Below are 20028 nucleotides of genomic sequence, written 5' to 3'. Positions count from 1 at the left end.
CTCAGGCTATCATATACGATTGCAAGAGCCGGCGTCGTAAAGGGGCAGCTAACATAGAAGTGGCTGCTGATGGAGGCCACGATATAGAAAAAGGCACCAAAGGACGTTGTTCCAACGACAACAGCAGCTACAGTGCGTTGCTGCGCCCACAGATACGCCCCAAGACCCGTGCCGAAGAGTAGCAAGGAAAGCTGCAGTAATGCAGGTATAACACGAAGGACGGCTTCAAAGTGCCACGTTTCGAGCCCGTCGACTTTGAGCTGCCGCCTGGTGCGACGATACTCACGAGGTCCTCGTGTGTTGTCTGCGTAGTCCCTGAGCCACTTCTGTCCCAAGACGGCTCCAAGAGCAGCCAGAAGGCTGGTTGAGAGACTAGCATACAAAAGGGTCTGGGTCCAGATGATAATCCAAGGGGGGCCATCCCACGAGGGAAGGCTCGGGACTTGCCCTGGGAATGCGGTGTTATTGAGTTGATGGTATATCATCATTAATAAGGCATTTGTCGTATCGCTGGGATCGGGGCTCAGGTTAGGGAGCATTATCCCTAAGAAAGTGGCACTGACGGCCGAAAAAAGACCCGCCTGAAAGATACGCTCGGTCAACAGAAGACTCGTTGCATAGGGCCAGAAAAGCTTACGAAAATTAGACTATTGCCCAAATCCGAGAGATATCTCTCGACGAATGATTTGTCGAACTCTTCTGCTTCCTGATCGTATACATCCCAAAAACCATTCCAGTCATCCGACGGGAGTGGTTTCTTAGCAATGGTTGACTGCTCTAGCACATCGAGAATTTTGCGCAACAAGAATTCGGAACTGTAGTCACAACACATGTTCAATACTTCATAGATCTTGTGGAAGGCGAAAGACGTACTTTTCTTGTCGCCCTTGGGCGGGAACCGTTGGATCGTCTGATACTGGCATCCCTTGTTCTTGCAGGCAACGAGGTGAAAAGCTCCAACAAGGCTGAAGCGCTGACGCCTGCAGGCGGCCACGCGGTCACGGCCCATAGTACTTGAGCGCTTGAGCTGCGTAGAGAAGCTTCTTTACTAATCGCAAGCCGCTCGCAGCCTGAGTTGGCCTGAGGTAGTCTCGACTCTCCCCTAGTCACCATGAATGCAATGAGAGGGCCTCAAGGAGGCCAAAGACAGTCGCAGGTTCTGTGCAAACTTCTGCAAAGCAAGGACTTCGCTTGTAAACGGCATCTGCGATAGAGTACTCTACCCGTAGTATCGTACAGGAGCATCCCCGAGCGTCCTCCGAGTCAGGCCGGTCATCATTCACGTAAACAAATTAACAACCATGAGATGGATTCTCACAGTACTTGAGTTGCGATTGGATTAGACCTCGTTCCCCGCAGTTCCGATTCCTGAGGCCTGAGGTATTTCCAACCCGCCTTATCCTATTCAATCACTGCCTATCCTTCATGATTTCGAGGTCGAATTCGAGCGTGCACCACGTGCATTCGATTTCAAGTTGCTAATTGGTAGTAGTACGAGTCTGTACGACCTGCTCTTGTTGCCCGTCGATCCTCCAGCTAAAGAAATTCCAAATCCTGTCCCAAAATCTCTCGAATACCGACAGAATCCAACCCCTTCACTACTTTATCCAGGCCAGGAATGGAACCGTTTTTACGAGACCCGCGGCATACACATCCCAACTTCACGCCCGAGAAAGCTCAAAAAGAGTGTTCATTTGCTCTTGAGTAGTAGCCAAAGTCTACTAGGGGTTTATAGAGAAAGACCTGAAGGCGTGAGTTCCATGATTTGACATGAAATTATTGTTTATACTCCCTTTCGGATGGTTTGGACGGCCATCTGGACGCTGCAATGACAATCATAGAAGGCGAGCGTTCTACCTCGCTATTTTGTGGAAAAATTTCATCGCTTGAACGACGGAATACTTCTTCACGAAGTTGGGACGCTTGGCTTCTTGCAGTATACTTACAATTCAAATGTTCATCATCCATTGTCAGGACAGCGAACATTGTCTCGTCATCCTCAATCCCGATTGCATCAAGGATAGAACGAACCTTTCGCCGTGAACAAGTGTCACTTCATCCGGAACATCTAGAATATGCTGTATTTGAATCTGGCTGACAGGTTGGGTGCGCATGAGACTGCAACAGCATGATCGAACAAGCGAATTGACTTCTACTTCCATAGGAACCGATGCAAAAGGAGAAGTGACAACTACAGATTTGTCGCAGAATATGACGCGGAAGTAGCAAAGCGTACCAAACAAAAGGCTTGGAGAAAACCGAGCACGCGTAGATCTCGTCGACAATGTACATTGCTTATATCATCTACAAACGCATTGCAGCAGACGGTACGTCATTGATCATGTAAATTCACTGTATTCTGCAAACAAAACATTTCATCAAGATATTGACTTCATCTTTACATACTACTAGTACATTCGTTCTGCATCATACGCCATCTTTCAACAACTGCTTTTGTACGAGAAAGGTATGAACAACTTCAAGATATTCAAGAAATGGTGATGTGAACGACAAAGGACTTTCCGTCGGCTGCCTCCTGGACGTACTTCACGTTCACCTTGGTTCCCTTTGCGCTAGTCTTCTCGATCTCAGACAGTTGATCCCACAGCAACTTGTTCTGAGGGCTGCCGTCTGTGTAGTACTCGGGGTGGATCTTCATCCCCGTGTCTCCAGGTGCGAGGTTAGTGTTGATGTCGCACCACCTCTTGTAGTTGTGGATGCCTAGCACCACGAGGAACTCCTCCCCGGTACCGCACATGAAGCGGAGCCCACCAGATGTACCACTGCCACCCATGGTGAGTGTCTGGATCGAGTCTGTGTTGCACCACCTCCCGCCATTGGCATAATGCCACACAGTTTTCTCGGCGAGCGTGAAATTGGAGTTGTTGTGGGTGGTGTCGATGACTCTGACTACGATTGTGTAAGACATGTTGTTTCTGTGGGGTCATGTCAGACAACGATGATATGCAAGGCTGATCTCTAACCTGATTGTGAAGAGGAGGATGAACTGAAGAAAACAGTGTACATTGCAGGCTTTTTATACCACGAGCACTCGTTGCCGTAAGCCCTGACTCTGGATAGTCCCAGCTGTTGGTCCAACAGTGGGCCAGGCGTGATGACAAGTGTTGGGGCCTCATGATCATAGGGGTATGTTCGACTTGCTTCCATTCATACGTATTAGTATGTCATTCCATCTCCAGATGTAACAACAGGAATCGCCGCATAACTGACGACTGCCTCGGATCTTATCTTTGAAGATCGTTGTCATTGTTCGAGTCTGAGATGCATATGGTGGTGCCGACGTCGATGCCTGGCTGGGCACCGGTGTCGCATGATGTCGACAAATTGGCTTTCCGTTGTTAGTCGCGGCCTTCTGACGAGTTCACGACTGTGGTAACAAAGATTCGCTCGAATCTTTTCCAGTACTTCAAACGTGTCTACCGATATACGAGATAGTACAAGCTGTACAATCTACTTTGCGAGTAACAAAGTGCAGTTGTTTTGAGTCGATCGAGAAAGGTTGCTAGTACTGTGGGGTGAAGATGGCTATTACATAGAACATCTTTCTGGATACAGAGATGCAGTATGGCGTATTGTCCATCGTTATAGGGGCAAGGGCCCAACGGAGGTCTAGTCCTGTAGTTTGACATTCTGCCGGATTCTTCCAATTTTATTCGTACCGATGTGACTTGACAAAATTTGAGAATATATTGCTAAGATTGCCCACCACGACGAGCGCGTGATGACTCCGCGCGAAGCCAAATCCACTTGACCTACGCCTAAGCCTAGGCCCCGGAGTGGCCATTCCCCGCGTTCTCGCTCTCGTAAATAACAAGCACGAATTTGGTCCATACGACGACGAATGGAGTCACGAGTCATCGATCATCCGCCGGGAAGGCCTGCTGCAACTAGACTTAGGTTGCGCCTTTACCACGATGATAGCTAGACTGGCCGAGGGGACATACAAGCGCTCATTTCCGCTGAAATTTGAAAAGAAAGAAGTCACAAGTCCTGGCGTTGTTGAACCCATTAGGGGAGCAAAATGCTCAACGTTGCAACGCCCAATTGAAATTGACAGAAGCAAACGAGTAAAAATAGAAGTCTGGTACTTATGCTTTGTAAGCACGCGTTGAATATTATCCATAATGAATTTACGTACAAGTTCAACGTTGAACGTTCGAACCCTAGGCACCGTCTAAGATCCTGAGTGAACGGAGGCACGAGCCTAGTACATAAGATACATCAACACTCAACGTTGCGAGATCTTTCGGCTTTTTGGAACTCCGTTGCTTTTCACAGGTACGAACAATCACACGTCTGTGACCGGACGTATTTTTATAAATAATAACACTATCAACGAGGGATCAGCAAAGTCAAGAGGTGCGAAGTGTGTGCAACCATTTGTCGAAGGCGTTTGATCAATTGAGTAGTCTTGAGTAGTATCATGACTCGAAGATGGCCTTGAAGCTTGAAATTTTGCAATAAGATCTCGAATACCTCAATGAACCGAACTCGATCCCGAAGTCGGACACTATATGATGTCAATGCTATAGTCAGAAACACTTTGATATTCGCCTCGTCTGGGGAATATCCCCAATATCATATTTCCTCATTCGTCGAAGGGGCGCTCAATATGGAGATTGAATTCAGTAGAGTACTTCAATGATTCATATGCGGGCCAAAATTCCCCACTCTCAAAAGCTCTACGTCAGACTGGTCACGAGTCTAGGCAGTGCTCGGCTTCCACTTACCGACAACATTTCAATTCTCTGGAATTCCGTTCTACAGGCGGGTTGAACAGAGGAAGCTCAGAAGCATGCGATATATGCATCATTATTGTGTAAACCGAAAGAGCGACCACCGCGCCTGAGCCTCTCTTAGCGTCAAAAGAAAAGTTTTAAGATCCGAGGTAGTCGTCAATCATGTGGTGATTCCTTCCGTTAGCATCTCGGAGATGGAATGTCATACCAGTGCGGATGAACAAATAAATCACCTGTGAACAATCTCATTGACTCGGAATGATCCGAATAGGAAACATCGATCATGAACGTTCTACCTCGCTATTTTGTGCTTCTCCCCAAAATTTCTCAGCGCTTGAATGACGGAATACTTCTCCACGAGGTTGAGACGCTTGGCCTCTTGTAGCATGCCGTTCAACCGTTCATCGTCCATGATCAGGACGGCGAACATTGTCTCGTCATCTTCAATCCCAATTTCCTCAAGTATCGAGTGGACCTTTTCCCCGTGAACAAGTATCGCTTCGTTTCGAAACGTTCTGAATATGCTGCACGTTGTATTTGAATCCGACTGACGGGTTGGGCACATATGAGACTGCAACAGCATGATTGAATAAGCGGACTGACTTCTACCTCCATAGGAGCCGACGCAGGAGGGGAAGCGGCAACTACAGTTTTGTTGGGGGATCTCACATATGCTCTGTCCTAGTGTTCGATAAGATAACCTCATGAGAAACATGCGTTGAAATGACGACTGGGAATACCTGTTTCTTGAATTTATTCTGTTTCTCTGTGGCAGGCGGCAGCTGCTGCGAATGTCATGCATGAGTTCGAGAGACACAATTTTCAAGACTGACCCTCGAAATCAACTTTTCAAGATCACTATTCTCATAAAATTTTGCATCATCCCATGGTTTGTCGTCTACCGAGACATAGCTGTTGGTCACGGCCTTTTTAATAGGAAGAAGCGATACATCGAAGACGGCGGCAATCTCTTTGTGGTCCCAGATATCACGCTTCGCGAGTGCACGAACCAATGCTCGTTTTTTGCGGTCGAGTTTCATTTTAATTCCACCCCTTTGTCGACCCCTTCACAGATGATTAATACAGAATTCCCCATGAGGTATATGGCCATACTTACACATTGAATCCCTTCGGTTTCTTCACAGTTAAGCGGTTAGTATCGCGAGATTTCGGGTTGTATTCAGATCCGTCTGACAATTCGTCCCGCTCGGCACCATCATCATGGTGCGAGATAGATTGAGAGTTGTGTCGTTTCGATTGGGGGAACATTTCAGTAGGCTCCTGAACTTTTGCTAGATATGTTCAAATCATCATCAACATGTATATTTTTGATGTAGAAAGTTTGTTGAACGTACGGCTAAGTCTCTCAAAGTTTCTGAACATATCGTTAACGTTGCCGATGGAAGACATGGTGCGAGAGGGAGGTTGAGACTCGCAAGTATAGGGGCTTGCGGGTCATGTCATACTATCAAATAAAACCAAATAAAGACTCCTATTCATTCCACTCGAGAGTCAATAATTCGCTCTCCAAGTCCACGACAGTCTGGGAATTATTTAATTTGAAAGCAAGCTGGACTCGTCAACGTTTTGATGTCATACTCATAATAATGAGATGTGAAGGCATTCGCCAAGACCTTACCAGTACTCGAGTATATCGAGGAGAGCCAGCACATTATCCCCACAGATGTGACAGCAAGTTGCGATGGGTTCACATGGATCACAAAGACCCTGCCTGAATTGTTGTATGGCGCGATCGAAAGTACCGAAACCGTACAGTTCGGCGTGCTGGCTGGCGCGTTGCAATGGGCAGAGTGACATGATGCAGCCCATTCGCACGGAGAACTTCTGGGATATTCGTCGCACCATATACTTACAGATGACTCGCATCAATTATTCAGCCCTTTCAAGGTCTCATAAGGTTCTTGCTGCAGGTATTCCAGATCCGCACCGAGAAACCCTTCAAAACGGGACCAATCTAGCAAGCTATCAGAGATACCTATCCCGATATAAATATAGTCACCTACCACTCCATTCCATATATTTGCCAGGTATCTGACATTCATGCGTGTCCTGTATCCCGGATTGACTGGCAGGATTGCGAAATTGCAGCGTCTCATTAGCATTTGTTATTGCTCACTGCTGATACTATCAATGGTACAGAGACCCAACCATACCAGAGTTGTTGCATGATTTGCACAAACGGTGTCACCAAAATTTTCTTGTCATTGTCGAGATTTTTGAAAGATGGTAAGTATTCGGTCATCAGCACATTCCTCGTAGGAGTGTAAAGTCACAGGAAGCCCCGCAAGCTCTCAAATTCATCTAGGTTGAAAAGTCAAGTGACACCAGACAGTGATGTAGTAACTGACGGAGGCACATACACCGGTGATGCGCACATTCAAGGAGCCACAATTCTCACCAACGGCGAAAACCATTCGGGTCGCAAACTCTTGTAGCTGTAGGAATGATATGATATGAAACTGCCTGCTTGGTCTATCATCGATGTGTGTTGTCAAATTGCATCCAATCGACTCGCCACGATTTGATGAACGTTCTTCTAGATGTTCGGAGTTGTTTCTCCTGCACGAGTATAAATCGTGGAGGTCCTGATAAGATTTACCGCTAGTTATACAGGTCTTCCAGAATTGACACTACGCAAGCGCCAGAAGCCTCTGAGAAGGCGCTCCTCTTCGGACCTGAAAGTTTTTCCACTAGAAAGATGGGGCGACAACCACCATGACCATACTTCGATGCTTTAGCCAAGCAAGGCGGGGCCGACTGGGCGAAGGGTGACATATTTGTCGTCAAGAGCATAACCTCGGAGATAGCCTAATGCACCTTTGAGTCGGATCACTAGAAACATCTAGTATTGATCAGAGTATAATTCCGGCCCATGATAGCGATGACTCTAGGGTGATGTTTCACGCTAGCACCCGGGTAGCACCGTATTGACTTAGTCAGCCGCTCAGTCTCCTTCGGGTTTTGTCGTAGGCTATGGTGTAGTGCCGTAGCGTTTGACACGCAGGCACACAGTGGCAGATACACTGTTTCAACGCCAAGGAACCACTCCCAGTTCGGACCAGTCTCCCCCAGTAGTAGTCAGAGTCCAGACCATAGAGGAAGACAGTCGTTCCACTAAATTGTACTTGGAGGACTTGGGTACTCGTGCACTGGCCACGTACTTGAGTTGCACTGTCACTGCCATTCGGACTGATCCGTGAAGTACGTCTCTTCGCTTGAACAAAGTGCTGTAGTATATATATGCTTGATTCAGGCCGTCCTGTCACAACGGGCTGGGAAGCTGTGAGCGCTTGAGACCAACATTAAAAAAGTGACCGAACCAGAAGTTCGCTCGTAACTTAATCAACACAGGTAATATACTGCCATAAATATTGGCAGTGGCAAAAAAGAAAAGTTCCAGAATATTATACAGTGTCTTCGGATTCAACGAGAAAGAGTTCTTTGTGGTCGATTTACGAATGTTTTACCGAGTGAGAACATTTCGCAAGGTTGTGGCAAGAAGAAAGATGCATCGGTCACGGTGTGGCATGTAAACTTGAACTGCACGGTGCAGTTATGTAAGTCAAGCTTACTTACTGGCAGCCATGTTAACTGCTATGGCCAGCCATGTGCAACGAGCTTTTCTTTCCTTTCCTTTTCGACGCTGTCTCCACACTCGAAGACGAAATCGACCGTCGCTACCTTTGACTTCGCGTGCGAATCCGTTCATCCCACAACTACCACATTCACGTCTTTCTCGTGCTTTATCCCAAGCGTTTGTCTGCTGCCTTCCATTCACAATCGTGGACCGCTAACGCTCAACAAGACAGCATAAATGAAACATCATACCCTCCGCGATCCATTTTAATTGTGAACAAGCTTCGAACTGAGCCTGTGATTGGGGCAATTGATGAGCTACTGGAGTGCGCAATAGTCTTCCTGTGTCATTTCAGCCGATTAACAGGTGGTGCCTAACATACCACAGTCATGTAGCGAAGACGTATCCGGGTGTGAAAGTGTTCTCTGAAGACCGCCCAGACATTCCATTCGGCACACAAGTGTGGCGTCCCGGTGAGTAGATTGTACACGCCGAAATAACCTGTTTGAATGAATTCATCACAGGGCCTCATGCCGAGAAAATTGATCTTGTCGTAACTCTTGGAGGTGACGGTACCATTCTCCATGCTGCATCACTCTTCAGTCTTGGAGCGGTCCCTCCTGTGCTAAGTTTTTCAATGGGCACCCTTGGCTTTCTCCTTCCATTCCGTATGTGCACACACCAATGCCAGGACGCCACTAAATATGCGATAGATATCGATGACTTTGTGAAAGGGCTTGAAGCAGTGTTTCAGGGCAAGGCAACCATCCTCAATCGCATGCGTTTGTCGTGCATGTTCTATGACAAGGATCGCAAAAAAATAGGGTTCGGTGATGATGGTTGGGATAAAACAGTCCAAGTATGTACCCACGATGCTGACACAATTCTAGAATGGCAGGTTATGAATGAGATTGCGCTACACCGTGGGTCAAGTCCACACCTTAATACCATCGATATTTATGTAGACGGGCAACATCTCACGGAGGCTGTTGTGCGTACTAAATCTCCCAAGCACCGCGCGTAACTGATTTCCGCAGTCTGATGGCGTGATCGTGTCAACGCCTACGGGATCAACTGCATACTCTCTCTCAGCTGGAGGGCCTATCGTACATCCTTCCTTGAGTGCTGTAGTGCTCGTGCCAATATGTCCACGAAGTTTATCGTTTAGACCTCTCGTCTTCCCCTCATCCTCATCTTTGACGCTGTGTGTGAGTAATGCGCTCGGTGTATCATGACAACACGTGGAAGCTATTACTCAAACGTTTGATTCACATTATTAGATCGGTGATCGTTCCCGTGCTGCGGCTGGCGTTTCGATGGACGGGCGTGTATCGCATGTTCTTAATCCAGGAGAGTCCGTTACTATACAGGCCTCACCATACCCAGTGCCTTGCATTAACCGCTCCTCCATATCCGATTATGGAGACGAACAACCAGGCGAAGAAGGCGTTGGGCCTGGAAAAGAGGATGATTGGGTCCGGGACATCAATAATTTGTTGCAGTACAATGCAACATTTAGGAGCAAGGCGCTTCTTCGTTACAGTGGCAAACACTAGATTCGAGGTAAGCGCCCGAAGATGTCGTTCTTCCATTACATGGTCTATTTGATGTTGGCTACGAAGAAAATTAAGCGCTTTGATTGGCGCTTGATCTTGTACGGCGCTTGGTCGAGCGCTTCCAGTACTTAGTCGTGTAGTCATACGCTGTCCTTTGCAGTACGATGCCAGCGGCAAACTATCAAGTATTTCAGATCATCAAATATTCCGTGAGCGTCAGCGTTTATGCGCCATTGATTACCCGACCTCGTCTGGATACAGCTTGTTGATTAACAAGTGAACTTAAAACCCATTCGTTTGAGAAGCGCGCATATCGAGCACTGTAGGTGATATGATCATGATAATGGAAGCATGGTAATACTACACGTCTATTCATGTCCATTTGAATTAATACAGCAGTAATATCTACATGTATGAAATATTGAAATAACAATAACCGTCGTTTCATAACTGAAAGAATGTAATACAAATGAGTGTTTGACACGATTTGGTATACTAAAACATGTGCTCTCCATAACGATATTCCGCATGTGAAGGCATCATCTCTACATAGTGACACAGGAAGCCCAAAGGTGCCCGGTATCATGCTGCATTCAGGCACCGAGCCGCTGAAACAGACGTTTGGGAATGAGACCGTGGAGAGGTGATGACGAATGTGATGATGAATGTGGTGACGAATGATGCTCCTTCTCGACGTCCCCAGTTGAGCCACAAGACCGATAGCTCGGAGGGGCTTCTGATACTTTGAGCACTGGCTGAACATGCACGTCTATGATCTCATATTGTGCCAGATGGGACATAATTTTCGACCATGCCGCACTGCTGATACCCACAGAGCTCTGCTTCCCGTTCGCCAGCACATTCAGCGAGAAGGATATCCGGCTCTTGTCAATCCCAGTGAGGTCACCCTCGAATGCTGATCTAGCAAATGTAACTGCTTGCTGCAATGATCGTGTTCAGTTTCATGGTCGAGGGACTAGGACTGAAAGACTCACATCGAAACTCTCTGCAGGGGGTACATACATCATTTTATTGTTCAAACGATACGTGATAACATCTGCGGGGGCTGGGGACTGGCGTCTTGTAGAGGTTCGCATGGCGAGTAATGACGAGTGCGCGGAAGAGATATTGTGCAGAATCGAACGGGCATGGCTGTAGACCTTTTATAAGTGTCGATTGGTGCCAGTGTGGTGCAGTACAATAGCCTTTGTTATTTCCGTGTCGGTGAGGACCCCGGATTCTATTGCTGTACCCAGAAAAACTCGCCAGAAACGAGGATGCGGTGCATCTAAATTACATTTTCCAAGATGCCATCCGAAATATTATTATGTAATTAGCCTAGAAAACACATAAGCTGTATTGTGCTACACAGCCAATCCACTGCATGCTGAGCCACTACTACAGCCACGCCGCCAACTACTCTCTTAGTCTACAGAACTCTTAGCTCATCTCGGTATTCTTTTATATCAACAAACAATACAGGAAGAATGTCAAACTTGAAGATCAGCCAATAACCCGAACTGGCTACCTGCTGCCCCAATACGCGTCGCTTTCTGCACTGACGGTTGCTCAATGGACTTTCCGTTGATCTTCGATTTTTTGACTTTGACTGAACGCTCTTCTGCAAAGGCATCACCTAATCCCTCCGTACATGCATCCCAAAGCCCGGCCGGTAGAGTGTCTCGATAGTTCGAGACCTTTTGGGCAAGGAACATATGAAATGTCTGGCCTGATAGGGTATGGACATGGACTGGAACTCGTTCTGATACCAAGAGAACTTGGGATAAATGATGTATGCCCTCGATTGCCATAAGCACCTGGGCCATGAGCTGAATGCTACGGCTGTTGATTGGCGTAGTTTCAGATCCAGAATTCGGTTCCGAGCCGGAGAGTGCAGGCATAGCACAAAAATCGAGACTATGCCTCCCTGACGTGTAAAATGCAAGGAAGGCACCTGCTTCCGATCTAGTCCATTTTTCTTTCTCCCGTTCCTTACTTGAAGATTCTATTGCCCGTAGATGCATCACCCGCACGACCCATCGCAAAACGAGGGCACATATGAGTTGCTCTCTCGGTAATTCTTCGAGAGCAACAGTACTGCTATGAAGGATATGCAGAAAAACTGACATCCGCTCCAATGCAGGCCTGAGTGGCAGGGGGGTCCAATCTTCTTGGTAATCGCCACGAAACGCGGATGACACCAACAGCCTGGAAATATCTGGCACCGTCACACTTTCCGGGGCCACGCGCGTTCCTCGCCTAACGTATTCCATGACACATTTTGGCCGCAGTGGAAGGTGAGACCGGGATTGAGATGTGGCCGACGCCGGAATCTCTAACCCTTCATCTGGCACGCGGAGTTTTTGGAGCTCACCACGCAATGGGGCGAGGAGATCGGCTCCATCGTCTTCGGAGTCTTCTTCCACCACGTCAATGAGCTCATCCTCGTCTTCTTCGTCCATCTGAGTTGTGTCAAATTGCCCCACTTCAGGGTTTCTACTCCCCTCCGGCGCTTCTGGCAGCCCTACGGCATCTTCCAAAATAGCAAAGATCCACTCCCGGATAGGTCTGCCGATACTCCGCGCTACATTCTCCGCGTCGGGGTTTTCCAAAAATAACCTTGGCCAAAAAGTCCCAGTATTCAAAATATCCATGAGCTTTGGTTGCAAATGGCCAGACCGGTACGCGGAGATGTAGAGAGAGTGGAGCTGGGGTAGTTGAGTGTCATGCGCCGCTGTGTTGTTGTTGGCTGCTTCATCATCGGCCGATAGTAATATACGGGAGAACAGTCCCGGCAGTCGGCAAGTTTCTGCCTGATGCAGTGCACACACTTTGCTCGGCCAAAGACCATCCGGCCCAAATGTATCTCCGTCATACTTGTTAATTGCGTACTGCAATGTTGCATTAACAATCCTGTCAACGATGGCATCGGTTTCTCCGGAAGCCATTGTGCTTGGTTGTCTGATTAGGAGTGCGTGCACAGATCTGTCAATCAAGTCCATGACTGAACCGACCTGATGCCTGGCTTTTCGTTTCTGAGTGGCAGCGGAGAGTATAGCATTTAACGTGGATCCGACACGGGAAATGCGTTGCGATAACGTTAGATGTCGTTCGAAAAATAAGCTTTGCACGTTCCTTTGTGTAGAAGACTGGTTGGAAAAATCATTTCCGACCAGGGCGCCGAACAAAGGTAGCAGGGTGACCGGAATCTTGAAATGGGATGCCAAGGCAGTCGGTGTGTAGACCGAAACTGACAGGGTGAGATCCGTGCTATGCTCAGGAGGTATCAGACCCCTGCGAGTCCCTTGTTGGGCAATACTTTTCTTTTTTGTCTTTGCTTTCTTTACTGTGCGGAACTCGCCGTCCTCGTCACCAGAGCCTGCGTCCACGGATTTGGGTACTGCCCACAGCATGTCATCAAGCTGAATATATCCTGCATATTTCCCAGAATTGAGAATGACAAAATCCGAGTCATTGCCGACAACAAATGCCCCGAGCCTGCCGGCGAGTTCGACGGCATAAGGATCGCCTTCTTCATCTGCGAAATGCACTTGTAGAGTATCTGCTGATGAAGCGACTTCATGAAGGGCATGCAGACATGCATGATATGCAAGTGGTGGAATCATCCGCGTTTCATGCAGAAAACGGGGAGTTGAGCGTGATGTCTCGGAAGTTCTGAAGAACAGAAGGCTCCTTTCAACGATCGAGTGGTTGAGGCGGCTGATGAGGGTTGGAATCTTCAGCTCTGGGGCAGAACCTTTTCAGAAGATCGCTTAGATGAGCCTATATGCGCCACAATGAAGAAGCAAAGGGACATACCGTCAAAGACAAAATATACCCTGAGTCCCACAGCCATCCATGCTTTCACGACACCTTCAACGCATGCAGAGAACGCTTTGTACTCGCCACCATACACCCAAGGTAACTTAGATTCTTCATAAAGCTCATAGATGAACCTGAAGGACGTAGGGTCATCACCAAGCAATCGACAACATCTTCATATACTCACGACCAACCATCGACCACGATAGAAGTCACATCGGTCGAGCTCGAGGGAAATTCGATGGCTTTGGCGAGAATTCGCTGATTCTCTCGCAGATAGGTGGTGAGGCCATGAACGCCCATAACAAGTCCATGATGTGGCACTGCGGATGGGGCGACAAAAAAGGCAACTCGAGATATGGCTGAGCTCACCGATTAAGTAAATTTTGGCAAAATATGACTCGGATGAGACTGCATTTCCATTGATATATGGTCTACTGTGTTGGAAGCAGGAGAGTACGAGGCACGAGGGGCGTCGGGAAGATCAGATTAGATACGAGCACAAAGGCAACGCATGATGAGGCAATGCATGAATGATACCATGTCTCAATTCCACTATGTTACGACAATTTTGCTTTTAACATAATTTGAAAGCTACGAGCTCCAGAACGTTCGAACATCTCAGTTCTTTCCCAAGACTAAGGTGTAAGCACCATATCATTTTACACCTTACTTTACACTGACGAAGTGATAGATACAATTGTCCTGGTAGCTCACTCGTGTCGCGCGTAATCGCCTCTTATTTCAAGATCCTACCATTAAATTGTGCTCTTGGTACTGTAAATGAATTCCTATGCGCGCAAAGCACACGTGAACAGGTTAGTTCGCCAGAGCTGCGGGCCGCAAGTAACGCGGTTGATATTTGAATTTACTCTTGATGAATTACTTCCAACCAAGCTTCAATAGGAGTGCCACACATCGAGTAGGTTTAATCGCTGGTTCCAGCAATGTGAAGGAGCGCAGTTAATCAGTGACCAATCGCGTTAATATGTGATGCATATGGGTTGTTTTATCTTGGCGGATGAATGGCACTAGTTGACCCTTGACAGAAAATCAGTATGATCAGCCAAGTATATAAGCAAGGGTGGCGCTGTCTTGCACTGGAAATTTCCATGCCTGCCCGGTTTTTCCAGGACAATTACGCTGCGTCGCAGTGATTGTCAAGGTGCGTTATAGACGTGAGATACAAGTGAGGGGTGATTTTGGGGTGATGAGGTTGGCTACAGCATCGACGCAAACATAAGCTAGCAATGTCGCAACCAGGTACGACGCAGACAAACTTTATCAATGACAACAATGAAGGCTCGCTTCCCTGGAGATGCTGGGATGATAATTCCAAACGAGTCTACTGAAGTGACAGTTGCTCGAGTCATCAGGCATCTGTCAGCGGACCATGGGGGCTATGCAGTGATTTATACAATACACCCATTAGGAATCCAGGATGGAGGCAATTGAATGGAATGGAAGTTCGGATCCGCTGAAATTGAACTTGCAACGGGGAACTGACGCGCCATGCTATACCAGACACGCAAGCAATCAATCGGTGGACACAGGTGAAAATAACTTGAAATAACTTACCCAGAACGTTCTTGGGTCCAGAAGCTACGCACAAGATGACGTCAACAGCTAATTGACGTTGAAAGTCACGGAAGCTTCCGACACTTGAAGAATTCCTGTGCAGATGTTAGGGGTTCGGTTCTTCCAAAGAGAAAGAACAAGATGACCAGATTCACCAAAAGGTGCCGTAGCAATGGTACTCGTGAATCAACGTCTGACAAAAATGTGTTATGGGAGAGACCGACTTGGGTAAACATACTCTCGGCACATATGCTATACAGACAGTGCGGGTAGCATCAACTCAATAACAGATCAATGTGTTACTGACGGAGCAGTAGGTCAGCATAACACAAGAAACCATAACGAATGTCTCGGTGTATGGAGTAAAAACATCCAGTCATTGAGAAGGCGGTGGCTGAAAGAGCTGTGTAGTATGAGAACCAACTATGAAGCCTAAATGGATCAAACGAAATGGCAGTGGTTTGAATTGAGTCTCTGTGCCACAGTTCGGACTCCGGGCCAGATGCGCAGTTTTCCATTTTAAAACGATTAGTCTGGAGGAATAGTCTAGGGTGGGCGCACACGACTTACCAGGCAAGGCCGAGTGTGACCATATCTCGCTGCGCATTGAAAAATGTCCTACATGACTCGGAGTCCAAGTCAGAAGCGATGTGGCTCAAGGACTTTTATCTGAGAGCTATCAAACCATGGCATAATTTGCGCGTGTATTCTGGGAAGTATGAATTGAGGGCTGTCCAGTTGGCTGACTTTGTCATTAGTAATAGTAAGGCTCAATGGTCTGACATGATCATGACTCGGGGTAACCCGGGCATGCCTCGGCATTATCAAGCATTAGGAGGGGCGAGTGGCTGTGAACAAAGACGTCTCACCAAACATTCTGGAATCGACGTGAACATCGCGTAGGATGAAACAACTAGACCAGACAATTGCAACTTGACATGTGCACTGTGTACAGTATACTGTGGCTTTTGAGAACATGCACATGGCCAGGCCACCGTGCGGCGTGAACCTTGTCACGTGCCTCAACACGTTACCTGTCACTGGTCAGTGTCAATCTCAGTTGACTTATCAACGGACAATCGTCCGTGACGCGGCACTGACGCTCACAGCGCTTCAGCTCACCGCATTAGACAGCTAGCACGCAATTTCGTTCTACGGTGACACGTACATGTCTGTCGAAACCTCCAAGAGAACACGATCCCAACTAGCCGTACCTGATCATGTCCTGAGGCTACCCCTCGCGCGTTCTCCTCTCAAGCACGCCAGAGTCACCTCGAAGAACCAGTCGCATTCAGAACCAAACGAAAATAAGGAGGGCGAGGGATATATGGATGTTGAAGAGGAGGAAGATGAGAACGAGAACGACGAAATACTCTTGTCGCCGAAGAAGAACAAAAGGTCATCTGACACATGTCACCAAGACCTGCTCAGTCCCGCAAGTCATCGTGAAGCAAAGCGTATCAAAATAGATCCATTACCGGCGTTGAGCTTGTTGTCAATGGGTCACTCTGTAGAGAAGACATCACAATCTCCCAGGAAAATGGCAGAACCGTTTGTCCGCGCTGCCACTGAATCAGCATGCCATGCTACGAACGGCAAGGTCAAGTCATGCTTCATTTTTTCTGGGCGTGCACGCTCTGTTCCGCTTCCTACAGATCGTGTTCCAGAACTCGACCTTCGAACCCTTTCTCCGATGCGTTCACCTCGGAAGGTGCACAATCAATTGAAGATCACGCCTGTCCCTCCACCTACAGAGGTGGTCCCGATCTCTCCACTTACACCGCTCTCTGCCACCGATGAGGGTGCTCCCAACACGGAGAATGCAATGGATGTTGATACTGCGTCCGCTATGTCCCACTTCACAAACGTACCGAAATTTGTCCTCAAGCTGCCTGATACAACCAACTTGATTGTTCATGCTGAGTCTGCGACACCACGAAATTTGATCACGTATCCTTCGCATATGTCTCTTTCTCCTCTTACGCCTCTGCCGCCCACTTCATTCATAGGTCGCCGTCCCGCCGTACCAAGTCTTTTTGCTGCTGCTGTTGAGGTGCGCTTAACATTGGGCGTCGAGTGCCCTATAGAGAACTAACACCCTCGTTTGATAGAAGAAATCCAAAAAATCTCAAGATGTTTTGGACAACACTTCGTCACTGAATGTTGCAGGATCTTCAACCTCCTCAGCAGCTCCCTCTCGTCTTCCACGTCCATCCACGTCCACCTCATCGCTTATGCCTCCTCCGCCTGTGCCAGTGAAACGGGGGCGCTCGGCAACCATTGGAAGTTCCCATACCGCGCGCTCAAAGCCTATCGGAAACTTATCGAAAGGCAAGAAGGCCATACTTCCATCTTCTGGTCCTCGTCGTGTGACTCGCAGCATATCAATGAAAGAGAGGAGGCCCGAGAGCCGGGACAAAAGCGACCCACCACCCGAAGCCAGCACTGTAAATATCTCATTGAATACAGACGATGAGCCTGCCAGTGTGACATCATCATTTCAGGCCTCTACTTCCAAGGGTAAAGTCGAGCGCATCATTATCGTATCCTTTCTGACAATTTCATTCTTAGTTTCAAATTTTGACAACTCGTCAGCCAAAGGTTTCCCAGACCCCGCAAAATTCAAACAAACATCGCTCGCCTCTTTCATGAAGGCCAAACCTGCACCTTCGTCGTCTACAACTATTTCATCGTCATCCATCTGTGTGCAACGACCACCTCCATCTCCCTCTAGGATTCCACTTCCAGCGTCTCCGATTAAGCAACGCGGGGGAACCTCCCCAGTAAAAAGGCCATCTATTAGTGGTTCCAGCATTTTTGCTCCATCGAAACCCAAGTCTTCGCTATTCACACTGTCAATAGCTCTGGAGAAGCTTGCGATGCCTCCACCAAGTCGGCCCAATACGAGTCTGGGCTTCAATGTCAGTTCAGACAAAGACGAACATACAGGAGCCGTTCATTCAGTGGTCAAGGACGATAGTGTTCTCACTGGCTCGTCGGGAACCTTTGCGAAACCGACGGCATCTTCGCTAAAACGGCATGCTACTATCTCTGGTTCTAGCCGAGTCAGCATGATGAAGCGGATGAAGGACAAGAGTGGAGCACTTGGGCGTACCGCAACTGGCATCTTCGGTCCAGGTCTTGTGAAGCCATCTCTGAAGGCCAGTCGAAAGACAAGCCTACCAAGTGTCATGGCTAGTCCAGTGAAAGGTGGAGGTGGAGGTGCAGTTGACGATAATTATATTGCCAATGCGACCGTCGATGTTTTGGGTGCGGAAGAGGATCTCGGGCAGGGAAAGCAACCCGATGTGGCAACCCCATTACCGTCTGGCAGTAAAACATCCGAAGAACAGAATAAGGAGGCCGATCTCGTGATTGAAGAACTACTAGGCTCAGCCGATAAAGGGAAGCAACCTGAAGGGTGGGACTCGCGCCGTGCATCAAGCGCATTGCATGCTTTATCGCAATCACTCTCTTCTCTTCCGAAAACTCCGCCTAAGGTAGTTGCACCAGGCACACGTACAGGGCTTCGGTCATCGAGTAGTACATATTATGGCGCATCGAGTGCAAGCTCAGGCTTCAAATCCGCCCAGGATGCGAAGGATAGACGCAAGCCTAACGAAGGTACGGATGGAGCAGCTTCGCAGCGGAACGCACTTTCAAAGAGCGACGCCGCCGCTAGTCCTATGGAAGGTGGAAGCGCAGGTAAGAGCGTTTTGAAGGTGTTGAAAAAGTGTGCAATATTCGTGGATGTGCGGACGGATGACGGTGATGATGCGGGGAGCCTGTTCGTCGACATGCTGAGAGGGCTCGGCGCCAGAGTAAGTCGCAATATGATGTCACTTGTTTGATTTTTAATGATGGTCTCCCTCTAGATACTTGCTCGTGTTGGGCAGAGCTGCACCCACATTGTCTATAAGAATGGTTCAGCTAGCACGCTGACGCGATATCGGTCAGCTGTTTCTTACCAGCATCATCTACAACCCTACTGATCATGCGTCAGACTTCTGAATGACCCCAAACCACTCGTCGTTGGCATCGCATGGGTGGTGGAGTGCGTTGAACAACGATCTAGGGTAGATGAGGCGAAGTTCAAAGTTGACTTAGAAATGGTCAACGTTGCGGGCACCAACAAGGTATGCAGCGCCCGAGGTCGCGCTTCAGGCTCTCACGTCGTTCTATTTCACAGAAGCGACGTTCTATGCTTCCGAGGCATATGTCACCCGCTGCTGCTGGGCCAAATTTCATTCCAGCCAACCCCTCGTCGGAAGCTGATGACAATGAGGGACAGCAACGACCAGATAATGACAGTAGCTCACCAGGTACATTCCCCAGTATTTCCTTTGTTCTCGGTTACTCACCCGCTGTATGTTTCAGCAAAAGATGCAGATACAAGCATCAGGTCTGCCAAAGATGAAGATGACCTGCCACCGCTTGAACGTGCACGAAGGCGACGCAGTTTCCTTCCTGGCGGACAGACAAGGCTAATTTAGAAGTCTAAATAAAGAGTGTACACTTATTCATACCTCTTGCTCGATAATAGGACTTATTGATATCATCTTCCATACTTTTTGATTCACCAATGTTGTCAAACTCTGTCAGAATTGAGGGAATAACTACCGTACTTACTATGCCTTAAGAGGCCTAGCCTAGTCTGAGTTTGAAAATTGAAATGGACTGGCCTGGCACTGGCAGTCACTTTGCAGTGTGTACT

The 20028-nt window shown here is 48.0% G+C and overlaps 8 protein-coding genes across 8 annotated transcripts; 3 read left to right on the top strand and 5 right to left on the bottom strand.

The window, feature by feature from the left end:
• Positions 1-320: 320 nt before the first annotated feature.
• F5891DRAFT_951298 (uncharacterized protein) lies at positions 321-832 on the bottom strand (the record flags this gene model as incomplete). The annotated part of the gene is made up of 2 exons (XM_041375032.1): positions 321-581; positions 638-832. Coding segments are annotated over 2 exons (456 nt in total), but the record flags the coding sequence as incomplete, so codon positions are not given.
• A 1656-nt stretch (positions 833-2488) lies between these two features.
• On the bottom strand, positions 2489-2929 carry F5891DRAFT_951404 (lectin 2b; the record flags this gene model as incomplete). The annotated part of the gene is made up of 1 exon (XM_041375042.1): positions 2489-2929. The coding sequence occupies one exon, from the start codon at positions 2927-2929 to the stop codon at positions 2489-2491; it is 441 nt and encodes a 146-aa protein (XP_041226592.1).
• A 1692-nt stretch (positions 2930-4621) lies between these two features.
• F5891DRAFT_1172867 (uncharacterized protein) lies at positions 4622-6182 on the bottom strand. The gene is made up of 7 exons (XM_041365609.1): positions 6116-6182; positions 5878-6052; positions 5594-5825; positions 5501-5542; positions 5364-5441; positions 4752-5307; positions 4622-4691 (listed from the first exon to the last, which is right to left on the bottom strand). The coding sequence occupies exons 1-6, from the start codon at positions 6168-6170 to the stop codon at positions 5053-5055; spliced, it is 837 nt and encodes a 278-aa protein (XP_041226591.1). The 5' UTR covers positions 6171-6182; the 3' UTR covers positions 4622-4691; positions 4752-5052.
• A 2330-nt stretch (positions 6183-8512) lies between these two features.
• Positions 8513-10117, top strand: F5891DRAFT_1031209 (ATP-NAD kinase-like domain-containing protein). The gene is made up of 5 exons (XM_041361597.1): positions 8513-8535; positions 8591-9197; positions 9249-9349; positions 9396-9566; positions 9639-10117. The coding sequence occupies exons 2-5, from the start codon at positions 8996-8998 to the stop codon at positions 9912-9914; spliced, it is 750 nt and encodes a 249-aa protein (XP_041226590.1). The 5' UTR covers positions 8513-8535; positions 8591-8995; the 3' UTR covers positions 9915-10117.
• Positions 10118-10507: 390 nt separating this feature from the next.
• On the bottom strand, positions 10508-11011 carry F5891DRAFT_951456 (uncharacterized protein; the record flags this gene model as incomplete). The annotated part of the gene is made up of 2 exons (XM_041375047.1): positions 10508-10855; positions 10910-11011. 2 exons carry the CDS (start codon positions 11009-11011, stop codon positions 10508-10510), a joined length of 450 nt encoding a protein of 149 aa, XP_041226589.1.
• Positions 11012-11404: 393 nt separating this feature from the next.
• On the bottom strand, positions 11405-14039 carry F5891DRAFT_951424 (uncharacterized protein; the record flags this gene model as incomplete). The annotated part of the gene is made up of 3 exons (XM_041375044.1): positions 11405-13671; positions 13734-13870; positions 13924-14039. The coding sequence occupies 3 exons, from the start codon at positions 14037-14039 to the stop codon at positions 11405-11407; spliced, it is 2520 nt and encodes an 839-aa protein (XP_041226588.1).
• A 2351-nt stretch (positions 14040-16390) lies between these two features.
• F5891DRAFT_277003 (uncharacterized protein) lies at positions 16391-17611 on the top strand. Its single transcript, XM_041371182.1, has one exon. The coding sequence runs from the start codon at positions 16483-16485 to the stop codon at positions 17407-17409; it is 927 nt and encodes a 308-aa protein (XP_041226587.1). The 5' UTR covers positions 16391-16482; the 3' UTR covers positions 17410-17611.
• A 351-nt stretch (positions 17612-17962) lies between these two features.
• F5891DRAFT_951383 (uncharacterized protein) lies at positions 17963-19807 on the top strand (the record flags this gene model as incomplete). Its single annotated transcript, XM_041375039.1, has 5 exons — positions 17963-19135; positions 19190-19266; positions 19318-19450; positions 19504-19636; positions 19728-19807. The coding sequence occupies 5 exons, from the start codon at positions 17963-17965 to the stop codon at positions 19805-19807; spliced, it is 1596 nt and encodes a 531-aa protein (XP_041226586.1).
• Positions 19808-20028: the final 221 nt, after the last annotated feature.

The sequence above is a fragment of the Suillus fuscotomentosus genome (assembly GCF_016647785.1).
Source record: "Suillus fuscotomentosus strain FC203 chromosome Unknown F5891scaffold_24, whole genome shotgun sequence".
Taxonomy (NCBI): domain Eukaryota; kingdom Fungi; phylum Basidiomycota; class Agaricomycetes; order Boletales; family Suillaceae; genus Suillus; species Suillus fuscotomentosus.
This window is presented reverse-complemented; position numbering and strand designations above follow the sequence as displayed.